Raw genomic sequence first — 17,144 nt, 5'->3', positions numbered from 1 at the left:
ACAAAAAGCTTTCATGAAGTTATCAGATTGCTAAGGGCAAAAAAAGTTATTGCTATGCTTGAGATGAGAGGTTGGATCCACTCGAACTCTTCATCCTTTGGCCTCTTTGCTACTGGAAAGCCTCATCAAAGCTAAAGTCAGACCTTGTTTTACATGTGGCACTGATTTATCCCACCAAACACCTGGTTGATGTCATTTCCACACAATAGTGAAGGAGAGAGCATAAAGGGTCATGAACCACAGAGCTTTGACAAGCAGGGAAGGATGATGAGGTAGGAAAGGAGCTCAGTCCTGCCTCAACCTTCAGAGCTTGTTTCTTCCGCATGACATTTAAATTGTAAATGGGTTTGATCTTCCTCCTGTCGAGTGACCTGACACTTTTGTTCATTGCGAGTGGCACTGGCATTGTCTTCACATGATAATGTGAAAAGCCCACTGTATTAGGGCTCATGTTGGAACAAGAGGAGGATCACTTATCACTGTCACTTAGGCCTCGTCTGGCAAACAAGCCACCTGATGGGGACACTGATTAATGATGCTGGATAACTTTGTGAGCTCAGCAAGAGCACCACACAGGTTCTGTCGGATTTATACTTAAGCATATGGGCACCATATGGATTCAGATGCTTGATGAAATATGGTGGCCAACAACTGTAAATCTGTAGGTGTCAAATTTTGTTTTTTATTTTTATTTTTCAGGCGTTGTTTTAATAAAGGCAGACAGTTATGTCATTGGAACAATTTTTATTTTAAAAAGTCAAACATTTCACTAAGCAGAGATAATATTGCTTTGAGGTTTCATGTTGAGACTTTATTTAATTTCAAAAACTAAATTCCCCATTTCTGTAAACTGTCAAAGTCTACAACCGAATGTTTTAAATTTTTAATATAACAACTATTCTGATGAACTACTGCTGCTCCATTTATAAGTAATAGTTGCAAATATTATTTGTAGATATTATTTGAATCTAAAGCTTTTATTTTTATTTTTTTTTCTAGTCATCACTACCCTCTTTGGAATACTATTGAGACAAGGTACACAAGAGCCTGCCCCTCAAGTGTAAACATACAAATACCTTGAGCTTCATGAACTGCTTCATCTTACTAAGGGTTGCTGTGAATCCAAAGTGTATTCCAGAACTCTAGGCTTGAGGTGGGAATATACATTGCATGTGATGCCAGTCTATTGCAGGGCACCATGCACACACATTTAGATAATCATTCACACCTTCACAAGTTAGACTTGCCAATCCACCTAGCATGATTTTTGGAAGTGGGGGGAAACTACAGAACCCTGAGGAAACCCATAATTACATGTAAAACTCAAAATCCAAGCTAAGGATGGAACCAGGGACTTTGGAGACATGATGCCCACATGCACCACCATACCACCAAAAACATTCTAATGCAATCCCCACCCATACCAAGACAGTGACAGAAATGAAAGAGGAAAAGTTTTTAACATCACCAATATTTGGCATCATAGTTATATATTCATGTGTGTGTGTGTGTGTGTGTGTGTGTGTGTGTAAAAGTGAATATATTAGGATGTACTGTATGTAGTGATGTATTGGTATGAGGTATTGCTTTGGTGATCATGTTTTATTATGATTGGTTGCTCTTGTAAGACTAGTCGGTCGTTGATGTAAGTAGGTGCTAAATGGTGTCCAGATATTGCATATGCAAACAATATCTTGTATTATGTTCATTAATTTCTGGTACAATAGCAATCAATCAATCAAACAAACAAACAATCGACCTAAACATACATACATACATACATACATACATACATACATACACACATGCATAAACAAATAAATATACAAACAAACTGACAAATAAATAAATCCTTAAATAAATAAATAAAGTGCTGCAGGGCTGGCTGGTCATGTTCAAGCAAACACTGCACCTAAGTAATGTTTAATAAAATTAATAATAAAGACTGATTACACATCAGAGATTAAATTACTTCCCAAGACAATCCCTTAATGAACTTTCTATTCAAATACCAAAAATAAAAGCCTATAGTCAAAATATTTTCAAATAATATTAAATCAACACATTTAAAGTAAAGCTTTGCTTATACAAGGATATAGAGTGCTTCATTTAGATCAGCTTGTTTTGACCATGTCAAGCTGATTTAAACCTCTCAAGTGTTTATTTACACTTCTGATACACTTAGAGGTATTGACTAGGCTCTAAGACCTCCAACATTTATAGCAAGAGTTATTGATTGTTAAAATTGATTTTGAGCTGATGGAAAAAGATGCTTAGTCACGGCGGACATGAGTAATTTACACACAGAGTGCAAGCATGGAGGGGATATCTTAATAAGCCCAGACTAATTAAAGCAATAACAGCCATCCATGTGCAGCATTGCAAGTATTCTTGGGCCTCTCTTAGGCAACACAAGTTTTCTTTTTGCTTATTATGTCAATGTCTTTTTCAGGGTTGTAATTGCAGTTGGCAGAAGATGGATGGCTGTCGAGAGGCCATTCAATAGTACAAATGAGGACATGCCTTCCTCAGATTGGAATCTTATTCATTTATGAGAGGAGCATTAGATAAAAGAAGAGACACTATTACAGCCAGTAAAGCTGAAAACAGAAATGTCTTCATAGATATATAATAAAATGCTAATAACAAATATCAAGACAATAGGCTTGATTGTGCAAGAAGGGTAAGTAAGGGTAAGAAATGAGAGTGTGTAAATGCCTGTGATTTTTGGCAAGCCCTGTGCTGTCCTGAGTTGCCTATGTGTGTAGTCTTTTGTGAAGAATACAATCCTGCCAGCAAAATAGCTTGTCAAAAGGCCCTCCTGAAACTAGCATTTTCAGTTAAAGCACTTCAAAAAGAGTCAAACTGGCCTTTCAATATGGATTTTGCACCCTGAGAACATTGGGCTCAGGGGCTAAAATATTAGAAATGGCATCCGATATTTGGAAAATGCACTAGAATGGATTCAGTCATATTATTTTTTTCTTGGCACTTTTGCTATTGCTCTGTGATGTAGCCATGGCTTTGCAGGGTATCTCTTGCAAACAGGGTTCCAAGTGGAACATGCATCCTATAGAGGACAAAATGTGTCCAGTTAAAAAAAAAAAAAATAGAAAATAAAAAATAAACAAATAAATAAATAAAAACATTGAGCATTACACTATTTGGGAACTGAAAAAAGAAACAAATGTGTCTATGCATGTATTCTAATGTGCTCTGCCGTGCATTAAGGACAAGGTAATTGATTTGTTTATCTGATTCATTCGATGTTTATATATTGATTTAAATAGATTAGCCATTAACACAATATATTATGATGAGGCAAAAAAAAGGAAATGCATAAAAACTCTTTGTGCTGCTAAATGCAGCCCATAGCTTTAACACATGCAGCAGAGACACTACTCTGTGCGTTCTAATCCAGACCTCATGCTGTTTTCTGGCGGCCACTATCCTCATCGACATATGCTGTTTGCAGTGCACAGTGTTAAAATCCATTCCAGTTCAGTAAATGGAACATGTTCCTATGTTCGTTCGTGGTCATAATCAGTGCAGTTTCTTCAAGGAGCAGTAAAGCATGATCCCACATGGACCCTTAAAGCTGTGGGTGAAAGTCTCCTTAACTCATTTATACCACTGCACCACTGAATTCTCAATTCCTGTTGGTTAGAATGTGTTGATTAATTTTCCGTAACAGCACAGATCTGACAGCAGTACATACAGCTTTTGGGTACATAACAGGTTTCTACTAATGCACTGCTGCTATAGTAATAGCTAATTCACAGGGACTTGTGTGGTGAACGCTCACATAAATGGATTAAAACGTGTGTAATTGCTGATATGGTAAAGTTTTCTTATTTAGCAGTGTTGAGGCTCAAGTGTCAACGCTTTGTAATAGTCAGAGGTAAAGCTGTTCCTTTTTTTCTTGTCCACCACAGGCTTTGAGCTTTGTGGTTTTTCAGTAACAAGCTACATTTTTTGTTTTATTATTAATTTTTAGATTTACAAGAGAGAAAGAGAGAGAGAGAGAGAGAGAGAGAGAGAGAGATACTTGTGAGTGTATATAGCTACTATATCATAGGTGATAAGAGGAACAGTTACTTGTTTCTCAAACATTCCACATCATTAAATGTAACTGTAAATGGATAAGCATGACATGTTCTTAAAACACTTCGAGATGTGTTAATATCGGAAAATAATCACCTTCAGGTTGGTACCAGTAACTTTGCTTTGTGTCAAGCCTCATCACACTACCCTGTCGCTGATTATTCTCCTATGCCGCTACGTTTTACTCCTTATGTGTTTTTTGGATTCGCGGCGTTGAGTCTAATGAGGTCACCGGGCAGTTATAATGTTTCATTCCTTTTGTTTTTGAATGCTGAAACTTCAATCCCCTCACAGCTTGTACAAGCCCCAAAAGGAAGAGACGTACTGAAATATTTAGAGCAAATGGAATATTTCAGGCCAATGACATGCCATTATCAGCTTTTGCATTGAACACTTACGGCCACTTAATGATCATATCGGATGCAATTTCCTCTCAACTTTCTCGAGGAAATTTCCCTCAGGAGGGATGGAGAGAGACCTTTGAATGTCATAAATTCTTCGTAATAAACTGAACCAAAGCAATTATGCCAGTCCAAAAAAATTGCCATTAAATATTAGTGTAAACCAGTTTCTCATCTATTCCATCCAGCACCTCTCAGAAAAAAGGGGTTGGGGACATATTTAAGAATAGTACACAAATTATTTCCAAACCTGGCAGCGCGAGGCTCATGAATAATAGCATATAAAGAGGTGAGGGAAGGAAAGGTTGCGTGAAGGTGAGTAGCACTAATTTGCTTTTAAGCTTATGGGAGATTCCTGCACACAAGGTACATTCCACCACCTGCTGCAAGAGACAAAGCGCCATTCTGGGTATCAGTGAATCAGTTTCATTAGCAATTTACCCAGAGAAAAATAACTTACAAAAATGTATTATTACACTATGTTATAGGGAATGCCTTATTACTGTAAATGCACACACAAAGCATATCCAAGGATGATTTTTTTTATCAGTTTGTTTCCTGACATGGAAATTAACTCGTGAGTCAGAACAAAGTAACAGGAGGCATAACAGTATATCAAGTTGTACAAATTGCATGCGCAACATTGTTATAATGGTCAGCTGCTTATGATGGAGAGAAGGCAAGTGTAGGATGCCAAAACTGTATCAGCTAGAGACATGGTTCTCAAAATGGGGACCAGGGACACCCAGGGGTGCATGAAGCATATCCAGGTGGTCCATGATTTTCTCATTTTCTTACAGAGGTGGAAATTACAACCAACCATTATAAATGCTATTAAGCTTGCAAAAAGGTCTGGAATCTAATGACAATTTTAATTTTAAAAATGGTTCTTTTGATGGAAAATATGAAAAAAAAATTACGATTCCAATAAATAACCAAAATATTATTGCACACTTTTAAATAATGTGCATTAGTATTTTTATAGATGTTAATGTTTAAATAAATTAAAATAAATATGCATATATGAGTAATGTAATGCCATTTTGTGGAAATTCATTTCAAATACATGAAAACTTTAAAACGTATATATATATATATACACACACACACACACACACACACACACACATATACATATATATATATATATATGTATATGTAGTATATCTACATTGTAAATTGTTTAAGAATGTCTTGAGCATCTATTGTTAACTGAAAACATATACACGCAAAGTCAGTGCAGAGAGGCACGACAGTACAGCGTCTCTGGTCAGTATAGGGGATCGGGTATGTATTATGGGAAAATGTGATCGCTCAGGCATCATCTGGTTGTCTCCTACTTCAATTACACTTTGAATCAATGCACCACATGTTTTTTATTTTTCATCTATTCTACGTACATGTTTCTTTTTATTGAACTACTCTTTATTCTGTTTGTGTATTGTACCTCATCTATAGAGTGAGTCGTGCAGAAGATACATCAAGGAGTTTGTCTCGGTACAAAAAATAGAAGGTTGACACTGGTATCAGCTCATCGGATTGCATTTATGCATATTGAAGGGTGATAAAAAAGAACTACATAGTAAAGGATCTGCATAATGCTGTACTCATGGGTGTCGTAATTAAGGGAATTGTATTTCTTTGCTCAAAAGGAATTTAGACCTCTGATGGGTGTTGTTTAATAAAAAAAAAAATCCCAAAACAAAACAAAACAAAACAAACAAACAAAAAAAAAACAAAGACTCACTTTAGGCTATTCTAAAATAAACTCTGAACTTCAGAAACAATTGCGTGAAGTTTCCTTCCCAGGTTCATCTGAGAGCAGTCAGAACAAAGGAAGATGAGTGAATCATTAAGCAGCACATAAATTCATCTTAATAACCCTTCAGAGCTTCCGCTTTCTCATACAACACCATCAACAATTACTGATTGCCAAGGTAAACCAGAATTCTCTCACCTCCCACCACAAATTACCCAATAATGGCTCAGAATGAGATTACACTTAATGCATTTATGTTATACTAAAGGTAGTTTGCAGTATCAGGTGACATCAAATGCAATAACCATGCAATGGCACAGAGTGAAGGATTTAAATCCTAATAGCCGATGTTCTGTGAAATAACACCATGCTTTCTCTGAGTACAGCTTTCAAAAAATTAAGAGGTTAAGCTGTGTAATCAAGAGGCTAATGCATGGAAAAAGCTTATGGAGCATAGCTGAGGCAAATCCAGCAAGCACAATGACACCCCATTAACAGGATGTAGGACAGCAGGAATGCCCAACTGAACAAACAGATTTCCAGGTGGATAGGATGGCAAGCCTCTGTCTCTGGACTACTTGCACTCTGTGTAAGCTGCTCCTTTGACAAATGATTCCATGTCAAAAGGCCGCACACTTATTTGTGCTTAATTGATTGGATAGGAGACATCGAAATCCCTGATTGGTTTAACTAAAAAGAGGCTGAAACATGCCACAGCTTCAGAGAGAGCTCGGTACAGTCACTGAGGTGAAATGAGGCTTATGGCTCTAAATCCTACTGATTAATATCAGAACATAAAAAAGTAAGATAAATGAAGTTCAAATGCAATGAATCACACAATAGGGGCAGGTTTGCAGCTGTAATTCCACAGGTTAGCATTCCTTTCATCTGTTCATTAGCAGGGTCAACCTGAACAAAGACCTTCTGCAGGGTGACTCTATAAATGCACTCAGTGTCCTGTGTTAAAGCGAAATGAACAGACACCACATTAACATTTTACATATAATTAATAGAGGTGAGAGAAGCCAAATACAGGTCCTAAAAGGTGGTAGGGAGGCTGTAATCACATGCTTAAAAAAAGAATTTAAAAAATTTATTAAAAAAAAGGAAAGTGTGCCGAATGTTTAAGTTAAAAAAGACATATGGTGTTACATACAATAGATGTACCTTTAGTCTAAGCATAAATTTGTAACCATACTATGTTGTAAGTTTAATTTGCTGAACATTTTTTTTCATGCACAGTTTACATTGCATTGGCACACTTTCATTGTATAATTTAAGATTTTTTTTCTTCTTTAATTTTATAATGTTGCTACAGAATGTGTACAACATCTGCAGTTTACATCGTGCTGTTGCAATTTTGGCAGGTGCTTCAAATATGGCTGCCAGAGAATATTACAGAGATACCAGGAATATCTCCATGGTGACATGGACCGAGGCTGGAAGGCATTCAGCAAGCTGCTTGTGTAAATAAGACTAATTCTCTGCAAAATTGCTTGCGTCCATCCAAATCAAAGAAAAACCCATGTTGAGGCTAGCTAGTTTATTCATGCAACCTGTGATGTAAAGTGTTATTTGCTGTCAACTAGCTAACAAAAATATTGCAAATGGTACATATAACGTGGCCTACAATGACCTTATTCGACAGTATTCATGTTATTAGGACAGCCTGTTCCATTAATTCTTGTGATGAGTCACGCATTTCAATTTAAGACATATCTAGATGAATCAGTATGAAATAGACCTGCTTGTTTTCTTTTTGTTGTTGTTTTTTTTTGTCTGTGTATGAGTTCAAGTTGAATAAACAAACCACATAATGAGCCAATAAATTCGAAATATATTCATGGAGCTACCTGGACATGTTCAAACAAGTCCACAGACACAATACAACCTGCAGTATAGCTGATCCTTTCTGTGTGTTGTGCTTTTTCTCTGTTTGACATGGACATGCTGTGAGCACTAGTGACAGGCCTTGCACCCAAAGCTCACTGCTGACCTTTCTGATTGCATTTTTTTTCAAGGTTTGTTACGTTTGTCTGAAGATGTCGGCCGAAGCTTCCCCAGGCACCCCAACAGCGCCCTTGTGTGTGTGTGTGTGTGTGTGTGCGCGCAACATTTCACTGCTTGTCTTCCAAAATCATGCCTACTAGCTCTGAATTGTGAACGCATGCAGAGCGCTGAACCTAAAACCTGCTGCTTTGAATTTTACATGTTACAATACTTAATCTCTGCATGACTAGTCTGTTGATAGTTGCTGGAGGGAGTTCCACTTATCATCCCATATGAATCATTATTAAGATGTACTTATTCACAGCTGCCTTCTCCCAGATCGTTGTGTGCTCAGTCAGAGTGCAGACGAGTGCACAAGTGCACAGTCATGTGTGCAGTACAGATTTCAAAGGGAGCAAAAAATTGTTGTGGTGTTATGGAATGGAGAGAACCACACCATCTCACTTTCAGTTGGTGGTGGAAAAATTGTATGGTGGACCCACCAAGTTCAGATTGCTGCCAATGCCAAGGTTCAGCATGACCATACCCAAGGAGGGAGGGGTCAAATCCTGCTCCATCTGCTCTCTGCTTTTTGGCAACAAAATGACGGCTAGCAGTAGGCGTTTCTGGCATTCTCAGTGGTGATGGTGACGTTAACCCTGTGCTGCAATGGACAGAGTGTAAAGCCAGAGCTGGAATATAGGTCAGGGTCATCAGGTCAATCTCCCAGAGAGACATGTTTTTATGTCAGACAAATGATCAGTTCCCTCAAATCAAAACCACTTCTTCAGCACTAAGTGTCTAGGTGTTCAGTGCTTCAGACCTGAAGAGGAGGTCTGTAATTGGGAGTCTTTTTATTTCCACTAATGACCTGCTGTGAATAAATCCACCAGGAATGAATTACTGAAAAGGGAAAAAGTGCATAATGTAAGATATTATTGTGTAATTTAACAATGTTCAGACCATTGGGACTTTTCATCACCTAACGTATAGCCTTTGGACTAGAATTGCTATGGAAATCGAAGTCCCCAGGTTACCAAGTAGCTTGCCCACGCGGACAGCCGTTAATCATCTTCAGTGCAATACTGGCGTAGCAGAATTTGGCCAATGTGTCAAGCAGCAATTATGTATACTTAGTGTTGTCTCCACCCTCTCCTCTGCATTCCTCTTGCTGATTCTGTCTCTTTCTTGCCAGTCAGATTCACTCTCTGTCTCACTTCTATCATTCTCTCTCGCTCGCTCTCCTCCAGTCATGTTTTATATAATCACTAAGCCTTTAAAAGCTGTTCATTAGCTCCCTTTCATCATGGATGCATACAATATTGAGGAAGAAAATAGAAACGGTCTTAGTGCCACATAATAAGACATTCCTATTATATAAATCATATCCGAGCATTTAGCCATTATACTTTCATTCTGGGCTGAGTGACACACAAAATTACTCCATCGCTCCATTTCTTTCTTTGCATATTGGTTTGTGCCGATCACAGATGCTAATGGAAAGAGACGAGACAAAGATTATGTTCCGGTGGATGAGAGGAAACTGTTAAAGGCATCACAAATCTATTGCATACCTTCATTAACTCAGTCCGGCAGCACAGTTTCAAGGGGATTTGACAGCAATATGGGACTTCCCATACTTCAAGGACAATGTATATGAACCTGGATAGCCCACTGTTGACTCATAGAGCAATAGCAATGTCGGGAAAGTGTCATTAGAGGTGGTGTCAACAGAAATGCTTCACGTCAGATGTGAAGGACAGGCCAGCAATTAAAGCCTGCTTCTCTGTCAACAGGCCAAAGCTGATTGCCTTTTCTATACTGCCTCACATGAAGTGTCTGTGCCATTTCGTATAATTCAAGAAGATCGAAATTATTTTGAGCTCACCTCTGTGACTCCACAGTTTCTAAAGATAGTGGTCAGTGTATTAAGGCGGTACTCTTAAGATGGAGTTGGGTTTGACCACTTGCTGACAGGCTGTCAGACATGTCTGCTGTTTTTCGGTAACTCCAGAAGAGTTTTTTCTCTTGACCCCACTAGTCAACCAGAATAGGACATGAGCATTTTGACACATTTGGGGTTAGTGGACTGAAAATAGTGTGAGTTTTTGCAGTATAGCACATTAACACATTTTCATGCAGACATGCCAAAGTGCTGAGGGAAAATTTTTGGAAAGGATAGAAGAAAAAGCAAAGGAAGCCATAAAAAATAGAGAAAAAAAAAAAGAAAAAGCTGAATGCCTGATTATTCTGTTCCTAGTAATGAGACTGTAGAATGTTATTTATGTTTGGCTGAATCCCAAGCCTTCATGAATGATAATCTTGTCACTTAAATCGAGTGGTACAAATCTTATTTTCAGAATTAGATAAGACACTGCTGAGGAAGAGACATCTGAGGTAATCAATAAAAAAAATCTGTGCCAAAGATAATTTAAGATATGCAGGTGTGTGAGGAATTGCTGAAAAGAAATAGCCAACATTCTTAGTACAAAATTCAATCAAGCAGTTAGAATGTCTAGCGATGAAGACAAGAATGCTGATTACTCTCTTGTTGATTACCAAGGTATGATATGATCATTGGCTACTACACAACAGATCTGTGCATCATGAATCCAAATAGAGACAGATTATGACTCACCTTATGGGGACAAGTGGCAGGAACTGCAGCCAATGTCTTGTCTGGAGTCTGGTTCTGGTTCTGCAAGAGAGAAAAAAAACATGTTAATTAAGTCTCAATCTAAAGACATAAACAAAATCTTATAACATGTTGTATTTAGAAGAAACAAGAGGACCTATTGCCTGCACAGAAGTTCTGAAAAAAAAAAATGAAGTAAGTGAGTAAAGGTTAAGATCATTAATCTTTGGAGGTGAAATACAGAGAACCATGGCGCTGTTTTTATCCTCCCACATTAATGACTCTGCTAATAATTGCACCATTTCCATATAACATATGCAGTAAGTCCAAAACAGGATTTCATTAGGCAATTACCATTTTGTAAATATGCCTCTACATCAGACAGATACATGAAATGCGACACTAAAAAGGTTACGCTTAGCTAAGCCAACAAGGCAACAACAGATGGTCCTGCTGTTTGTGATTATGCAGGATGCAAGGCCTCTACACACACAAAAAGTGCCTTTGTTCAGGTGACCTCACAAGTGGGGGGAAAAAATCAGAAGGAGAAAAAGTAGTCCTGAGGCACCATGGCACTCTCAACAGGCAGCGATGGCCTCACAAACTTCTCCCTCAACTACTTCAGGGAGGCCCAGTTGATTCCAAGCAGGTGCCGCCAGTCATTTCCTCATATCCAATTATCTTCCTGTGGCACAGCTAATGCACCTTGACACTATTAATGGCTTCCTTATGGTATCACCAAGAGAGATGAAACATTGAACTGTCCAGGATTCGACATCTATATTTCATACCACTTAGTGGAGTCAGCATGAAGCATGGGGTAACCTAGCTTCACACCCACAGATTCATAAAAGGCTAAAGCTCTGTGCAGCAGCACTCAATAGCCTCACTTGAACACAGAAAAGAGAGCTTTTTTATTTTTTTTTAAGTCCCACACCTGCAACTCCTCGACTCCAAGAACGATAATCTAGCTTATTAATATCTGTGACCAAATACCAATTACTGCCTGGCACCTCTATGTCTCCATATGTTTTCCCGTGGCAACAGCTTACACTTTAATGAGTGTGTTTCAAGCAATATGTGTCAACGCAACCTGAGCAGCACTGACATAGGTAGTGGAGAAGGGGAGGCTAATGACGTACACCTTTTCGTGGACACAAGGGCAGCTCAGAGGACATGTTTATTTCGGAGTGCCACTGTCAGCATCTTTCATACTGACCTGCTTCTCTACTGCAAACCAAGACATCTTGTCCAGCTCAAAGTAGGGATGCATGTGATACTGTGCTTATCTGATTCTGTACTCTTTTACTCATACTCGGAAAAAATTATCTAATACACAAACAACCCATACCACATGTTAGAGTGTAATGTAAGCCTAGTGTACATTGTCACATTAATGAACAGATGACGTGAAATGACAGCAACTTGTACTTCATGATTCCATGATTACTCAGGGCAATCAAAGCAAAGCGGAGTGAGGAAAATCAAGAATAGGATCTACAGTGTTTTCCTACAATAGAAATAAGCTCATGAAGCATCTTAAACATAAACCTTGAGCATAAGGAGTTCATTGCTAGGACTATATGCTGGCTTGTGAGAACAAAATGTCTTCAGAAAATAAAATGAAAATGAAAATAACAGCTCCTAATGTATGTCCAGACAGCTCCTAAGGTATGTCCAGATATACCTTTTTCATTTTATCACTGCAAGTCATCAGTTGCTGAACTATGAATTTGCCAGTAGGTGTTCCTACTACTGGTTGCCATAGTAACATTTATCAGTGGGTGGCGCAACTAGCATTCCACTTTTGACAACAAACCAGTTTTCTTGCTGCTAAAATGAAACATTCTGGAGGGATAGAGTTTGTATATAAAATCATATATAAAATATTTGTATATATGCATCACATCCAGTGGTTGCTGTTGTTCATGTTGCCGGAAGTCGGCAACTCTCATGGAAAATTACTTTATGTATGACCTAGGATTGTCAAAAGTACTGGTACTTCGATACCAAGTCGGTACTAAAAAGAAAAAAAAGGTTGACGTTACCAGATTTTCATAAGCACCGGTAGTAAAGAATACCGGGTCAACCCGGTACTGACACACTGTCCTACGGGTAGTCAGTCAGAAACTTTTCACGGGTGCACCGTGCAACAAGAAGACATCGGTTGCGTCTGAAACCGTATACTTATCTACTATATAGTAGGCGAAATACATGTACATGCGAAACGTAGATGCCACATTGGGCGCTGTAACATAGGTCAGTGTCTCTGCCATATTGGTCCGGGCAACAGTAATATGTCTCAACTTATATTATAGTTTATATTATAAACTAAACTGCCAGTAATCAAGATTTTCATCTATACTGCTGTTCGCTTTCAAAGGGAACTCAAAATTGCGTGAACTTTACGCTGTGGAAAGCGCCCTCGCGCGTGACCTATATCTGAAGCTGAAAGAAAAGTATGAGTACGAGTGAGAGAGAATTCAGGAAGTGTGTCACGCCTTGCTCCCGTTTCATCATGGGGGAGGACAGACAAACTTTCTGTGTGAAATGTCTAGGTGTGGAGCACGCCAGGACAGCCCTTGAGAGGTCTGACTATGCTCATTGTGAAAGCCTTACAATTAGGCAGCTCTGCTCGCAGCTCGCACTCTTCTTGGCTGAAGGAAGTTGGGTTTCAGAGGCTTATGGAACTGGGACGGCCACTGCCGAGGCAGCCAGCTGGCTGAAGTCCTGGGTATCTTGTATGGATCTGGAAGAGATGACAGAGATGAGCGCTACTCTATCTCTTGTTCTGTGGTCTAGGTCTTGCTCTCTACCGATTTTGGAGACTCTGAGGAGTCAGAAGGGTGTGCCACAAATGGAGAACAGCTCTCAAGCATTTAAAGAGCTGCTTGAAGTGATTACTAAGGCTGGATGAGCTTTTTTCTCCCCAGTGAAAATAAATTTCCCTCACACTGCAGTAACCCCACCTTTTTCCATAAGTGCGTGATGAAATATCACGCTTCTGGGGAAAACCATACATAAGCTGTATTTATAACCCCGTGATGTCAGATTATTTGGCCATCATGGGGAATGAATAGCATGGCTATTTAACTACCTCTCTCCATCAACGGTAGGTAATTTAGGGGGGCCGGCTTTGCCATCCAAGCCATGTAAGACCACCTCGGCATTGTTGGGCAAGGCCTACATGGCAGTGGGTCTTGCTTGTAGGTCACTGCATGTAATGGCAGTGTTGTAGGCCTGCCAAGCAGACCTGCTGAGTGAGCTCGACATACGGTGGCATTCAGCCCCATCATGTCGAGCTCGCCCGGGCATCCATGAGTGGAGCCCAGGCCAGCACTAGTGCGAGGGAGGCACAGGAGATGAGTGTGGCAGCCCTTTTCCCCCATGGAGAGCCAGGGGAACTGGGCAGCCACAGTCACAGCCTGCTAATAGGTCTGATCTGAGAATGGTCATATAGGCCAAGCAGACAAAGGAGGAGCTGTTCTGAGGGGCCATGGAGGGACATATCAGGGGACATGAGGTTGTTAGGGCAGTTAGCCCCCAGTACCACTGTAGGGCCTCCCCTACCCAAAGCTGTCCCAAGTTTTCTGTGTTCTCTGGTCACAGGTTAACGAAAATCTGATGCTTTCCCTCCAATAGAATGTGGAAAAGTTAACGTCACTAAAAGACCATCTGGCAGTGTGGGAACTACTGCCAAATGTGTCTATGGGTTCTGTCTACCATAGAAAAGGGTTACTGGGTCCAGTTCAGAGCTCAACCCCCCGAGGTCAAAAGTGTGCTCACCACAGTAGTCAGCACAGAGCAGTGCCCGACGTTAGTGCATGAAGTAGGATCCCTCTTGGACAAAGGGGCAATAGAACATGTACCCTTTTCCCTGAGGGAGGGAGGTTTTTACAGCCATTATTTCCTGGTCACAAAAGAGATGGGAGTATGCGGCCAATTTTATATAGCGTCATCTGAACCATACTCTCCAGACATACAGGTTGCTGACGCTCAAACTTTTCATTCCACAGATTCAGTTCGAGGACTGAGTTGTGAAGATAGATCTAAAAGACGCATATTTCCACATAGAGATATTGCACTGTCACAGGAAGTTCCTGAGGTTCAAGTTTGGAGGCCACACCCAATGCCATACCATTGGGCCTATTGCACATGAGACCGTTTCAGTGGTGGCTGAAAAGTCAGGGGTTTCGTTCTGAGGATGAGACCTCTGAGAGTAATCAGTGTCACATGGCGAAGAGAATTTGGAGGTTTCCCCAGTTTCTAACTTTGGGTCACACTCTAGAGGCGTCTCCTTATTGCAAGATGGTAATGACAGATACCTCCCTCATGGGCTGGGTCTTAGACAGCTGTCCAGCTCACGGTCTTTGGAGTGGCCCTCATCTGAAGTGGCATATAAATAGCCTACGAATGCTGTCTGTACTTCTAGCTCAGAAATTCTTTCTTCCTCAATTAAGAGGTCACTATCTGTTAGTTGTGACAGACAACACAGCTGTGGTCTCATATATCAACCAGCACAGAGGGTTATGTTCATGCCCCCTGTTCAGGCAGGTGCACTTAATTCTTCTCTGGACAGAAGGAAAGTTCTTGTCAGCGACTGCAATGTATATTCCGGGCAATGTGGGGGCAGACATCCTGTCGAGGCAGAGGCTGAGGTCCAGGGGTTGGAAGCTCCATCCTCAAGTGGTGGAGTCCGCAAGGCAGAGGTTCCGCCCAGCGGAGGTGGATGTGTTTGCCTCTGAGGAGACAACACACTGCCTGCTGTGGTTTGGCCTCACTCCTCCCGCACCACTGGGGCTGGACGCCATGGTGCACACATGGCTAAGGTCACATCTGTATGCTTTTCCCTCTGCTCCCACAAGTTCTAACGAGAGTTCACCAAGACTATCTATGTCTGCTGCTAGTAGCACCTTATTGGCCAGCTCGAATATGGTTCTCAGAGATAATATCCCTGCTAGACAGCACTCCTTGGGAGATTTCCATCCACAGGATCTACTGTTTCAGGCTAGCGGGCTGATTTACCACCCTCAGCCAGAACTATGGAAACTGTGGGTCTGGCCCCTGCGGGGCACCAGCTCATAGATTCTTGTCTCACAACTGAGGTTGGAGAGACCATGTTGAATGCTGGAAATTGTATGCACTCAAGTGGCAACTATTTGTCTCATGGTGTGAGGACCATCAGTTAGAGCCAATGACCTGCGCAATGACTACAGTCCTGGAGTTCTTACAAGGACGTTTCTCAGCTGGGTTGGCTCCTTCTACAATCAGGGTCTATGTGGCCACCATTTCGGCCAGCCATGCCCCTATTGATGGAGCCTTTGTGGCATAACATCCTCTAACTTCAAGGTTAGAGTGGCGGCTGAGGCCTATCTGCAGACCACGCATACCTTTCTGGGACCTTTCTGTGGTCTTGGAAGGTCTGTCAAGTGCCCCATTTGAGCCTTTAGAGTCAGCCTCTGAGAAGCTTCTGACTCTAAATGTAGCTCTTCTGCTGGCCCTGACAACTCTCAAGTGAGTAGGAGATCTACAAGCTCTCTCTGTTGTCCCTTCCTGCCTTGACTTTTCCCCTGGATTAGCAAAGGCCTTCCTATATCCTAAGCTGGATTATATTCCTAAAGTGCCTACTTCTGCAGCCCAGCTAGTAGTGTTGCAGTTTTTCTGCCCTCCTCAGGTCCTCACACCAGAACAAGGGAAATTGCACCTACTGTGTCCAGTAAGGGCTCTCTGTACTACCATCCAGTGGCGTAAGTCGGAGCAGCTGCTGGTCTGCTAGCGGCGACAGTAGGGTTGATGCTGTGTCAAAGCAGCGCATCTCTATCGCTTATGAGGCGCGCGGTCTCGATACGCCTCTGGGCATAAGGGCTAATTCCACTAGGGGGTTGCCTCCTCAAAGGCTTTGTCCAAAGGGGTACCCTTACAGGATGTATGTGCTGCAGCGGGGTGGTCTATGCCGTACACATTCGATATTACAAACTGGATATACGTTCCAACCTGGGCTCAAGTGTCTTGCAGTCACCCTCAGGCTCAGACCTTTTGATCAGGCCATGCCCTCAGTATGACCGAGTGGGTATTCTCATTCCCACAGTATAAAGCTCACACAATGTTGAGTTCGCTTTGAAAGGGAACATCTGGGTTAAGCATGTAACCCTGAATCCTGAAAAGAGAATGAGACATTGTGTAGCTTTGTCACATGGGGGCATGCCTGTGAATTGCGTCTTCGCTTCAGATAATAGAGGCTGATGGCGCGGTTCAC

General features: G+C 40.9%; 1 protein-coding gene across 1 annotated transcript in view; it reads right to left on the bottom strand.

The window, feature by feature from the left end:
- Window positions 1–17,144, bottom strand: part of pcdh11 (protocadherin 11) — a 207,426-nt gene that overhangs the window by 93,496 nt on the left and 96,786 nt on the right. Inside the window, exon 4 of the mRNA XM_053630952.1 lies at window positions 10,892–10,951. Within this exon, the coding sequence (XP_053486927.1) occupies window positions 10,892–10,951 (60 nt within the window). The remainder of the gene's footprint in view (window positions 1–10,891; window positions 10,952–17,144) is intronic.

This window comes from Ictalurus furcatus, chromosome 8 (assembly GCF_023375685.1).
Source record: "Ictalurus furcatus strain D&B chromosome 8, Billie_1.0, whole genome shotgun sequence".
NCBI classification, from domain to species: Eukaryota; Metazoa; Chordata; class Actinopteri; order Siluriformes; family Ictaluridae; genus Ictalurus; species Ictalurus furcatus.
The sequence above is the reverse complement of the archived record's forward strand: the minus strand, read 5'-3'. Positions and strand labels throughout refer to the sequence as shown.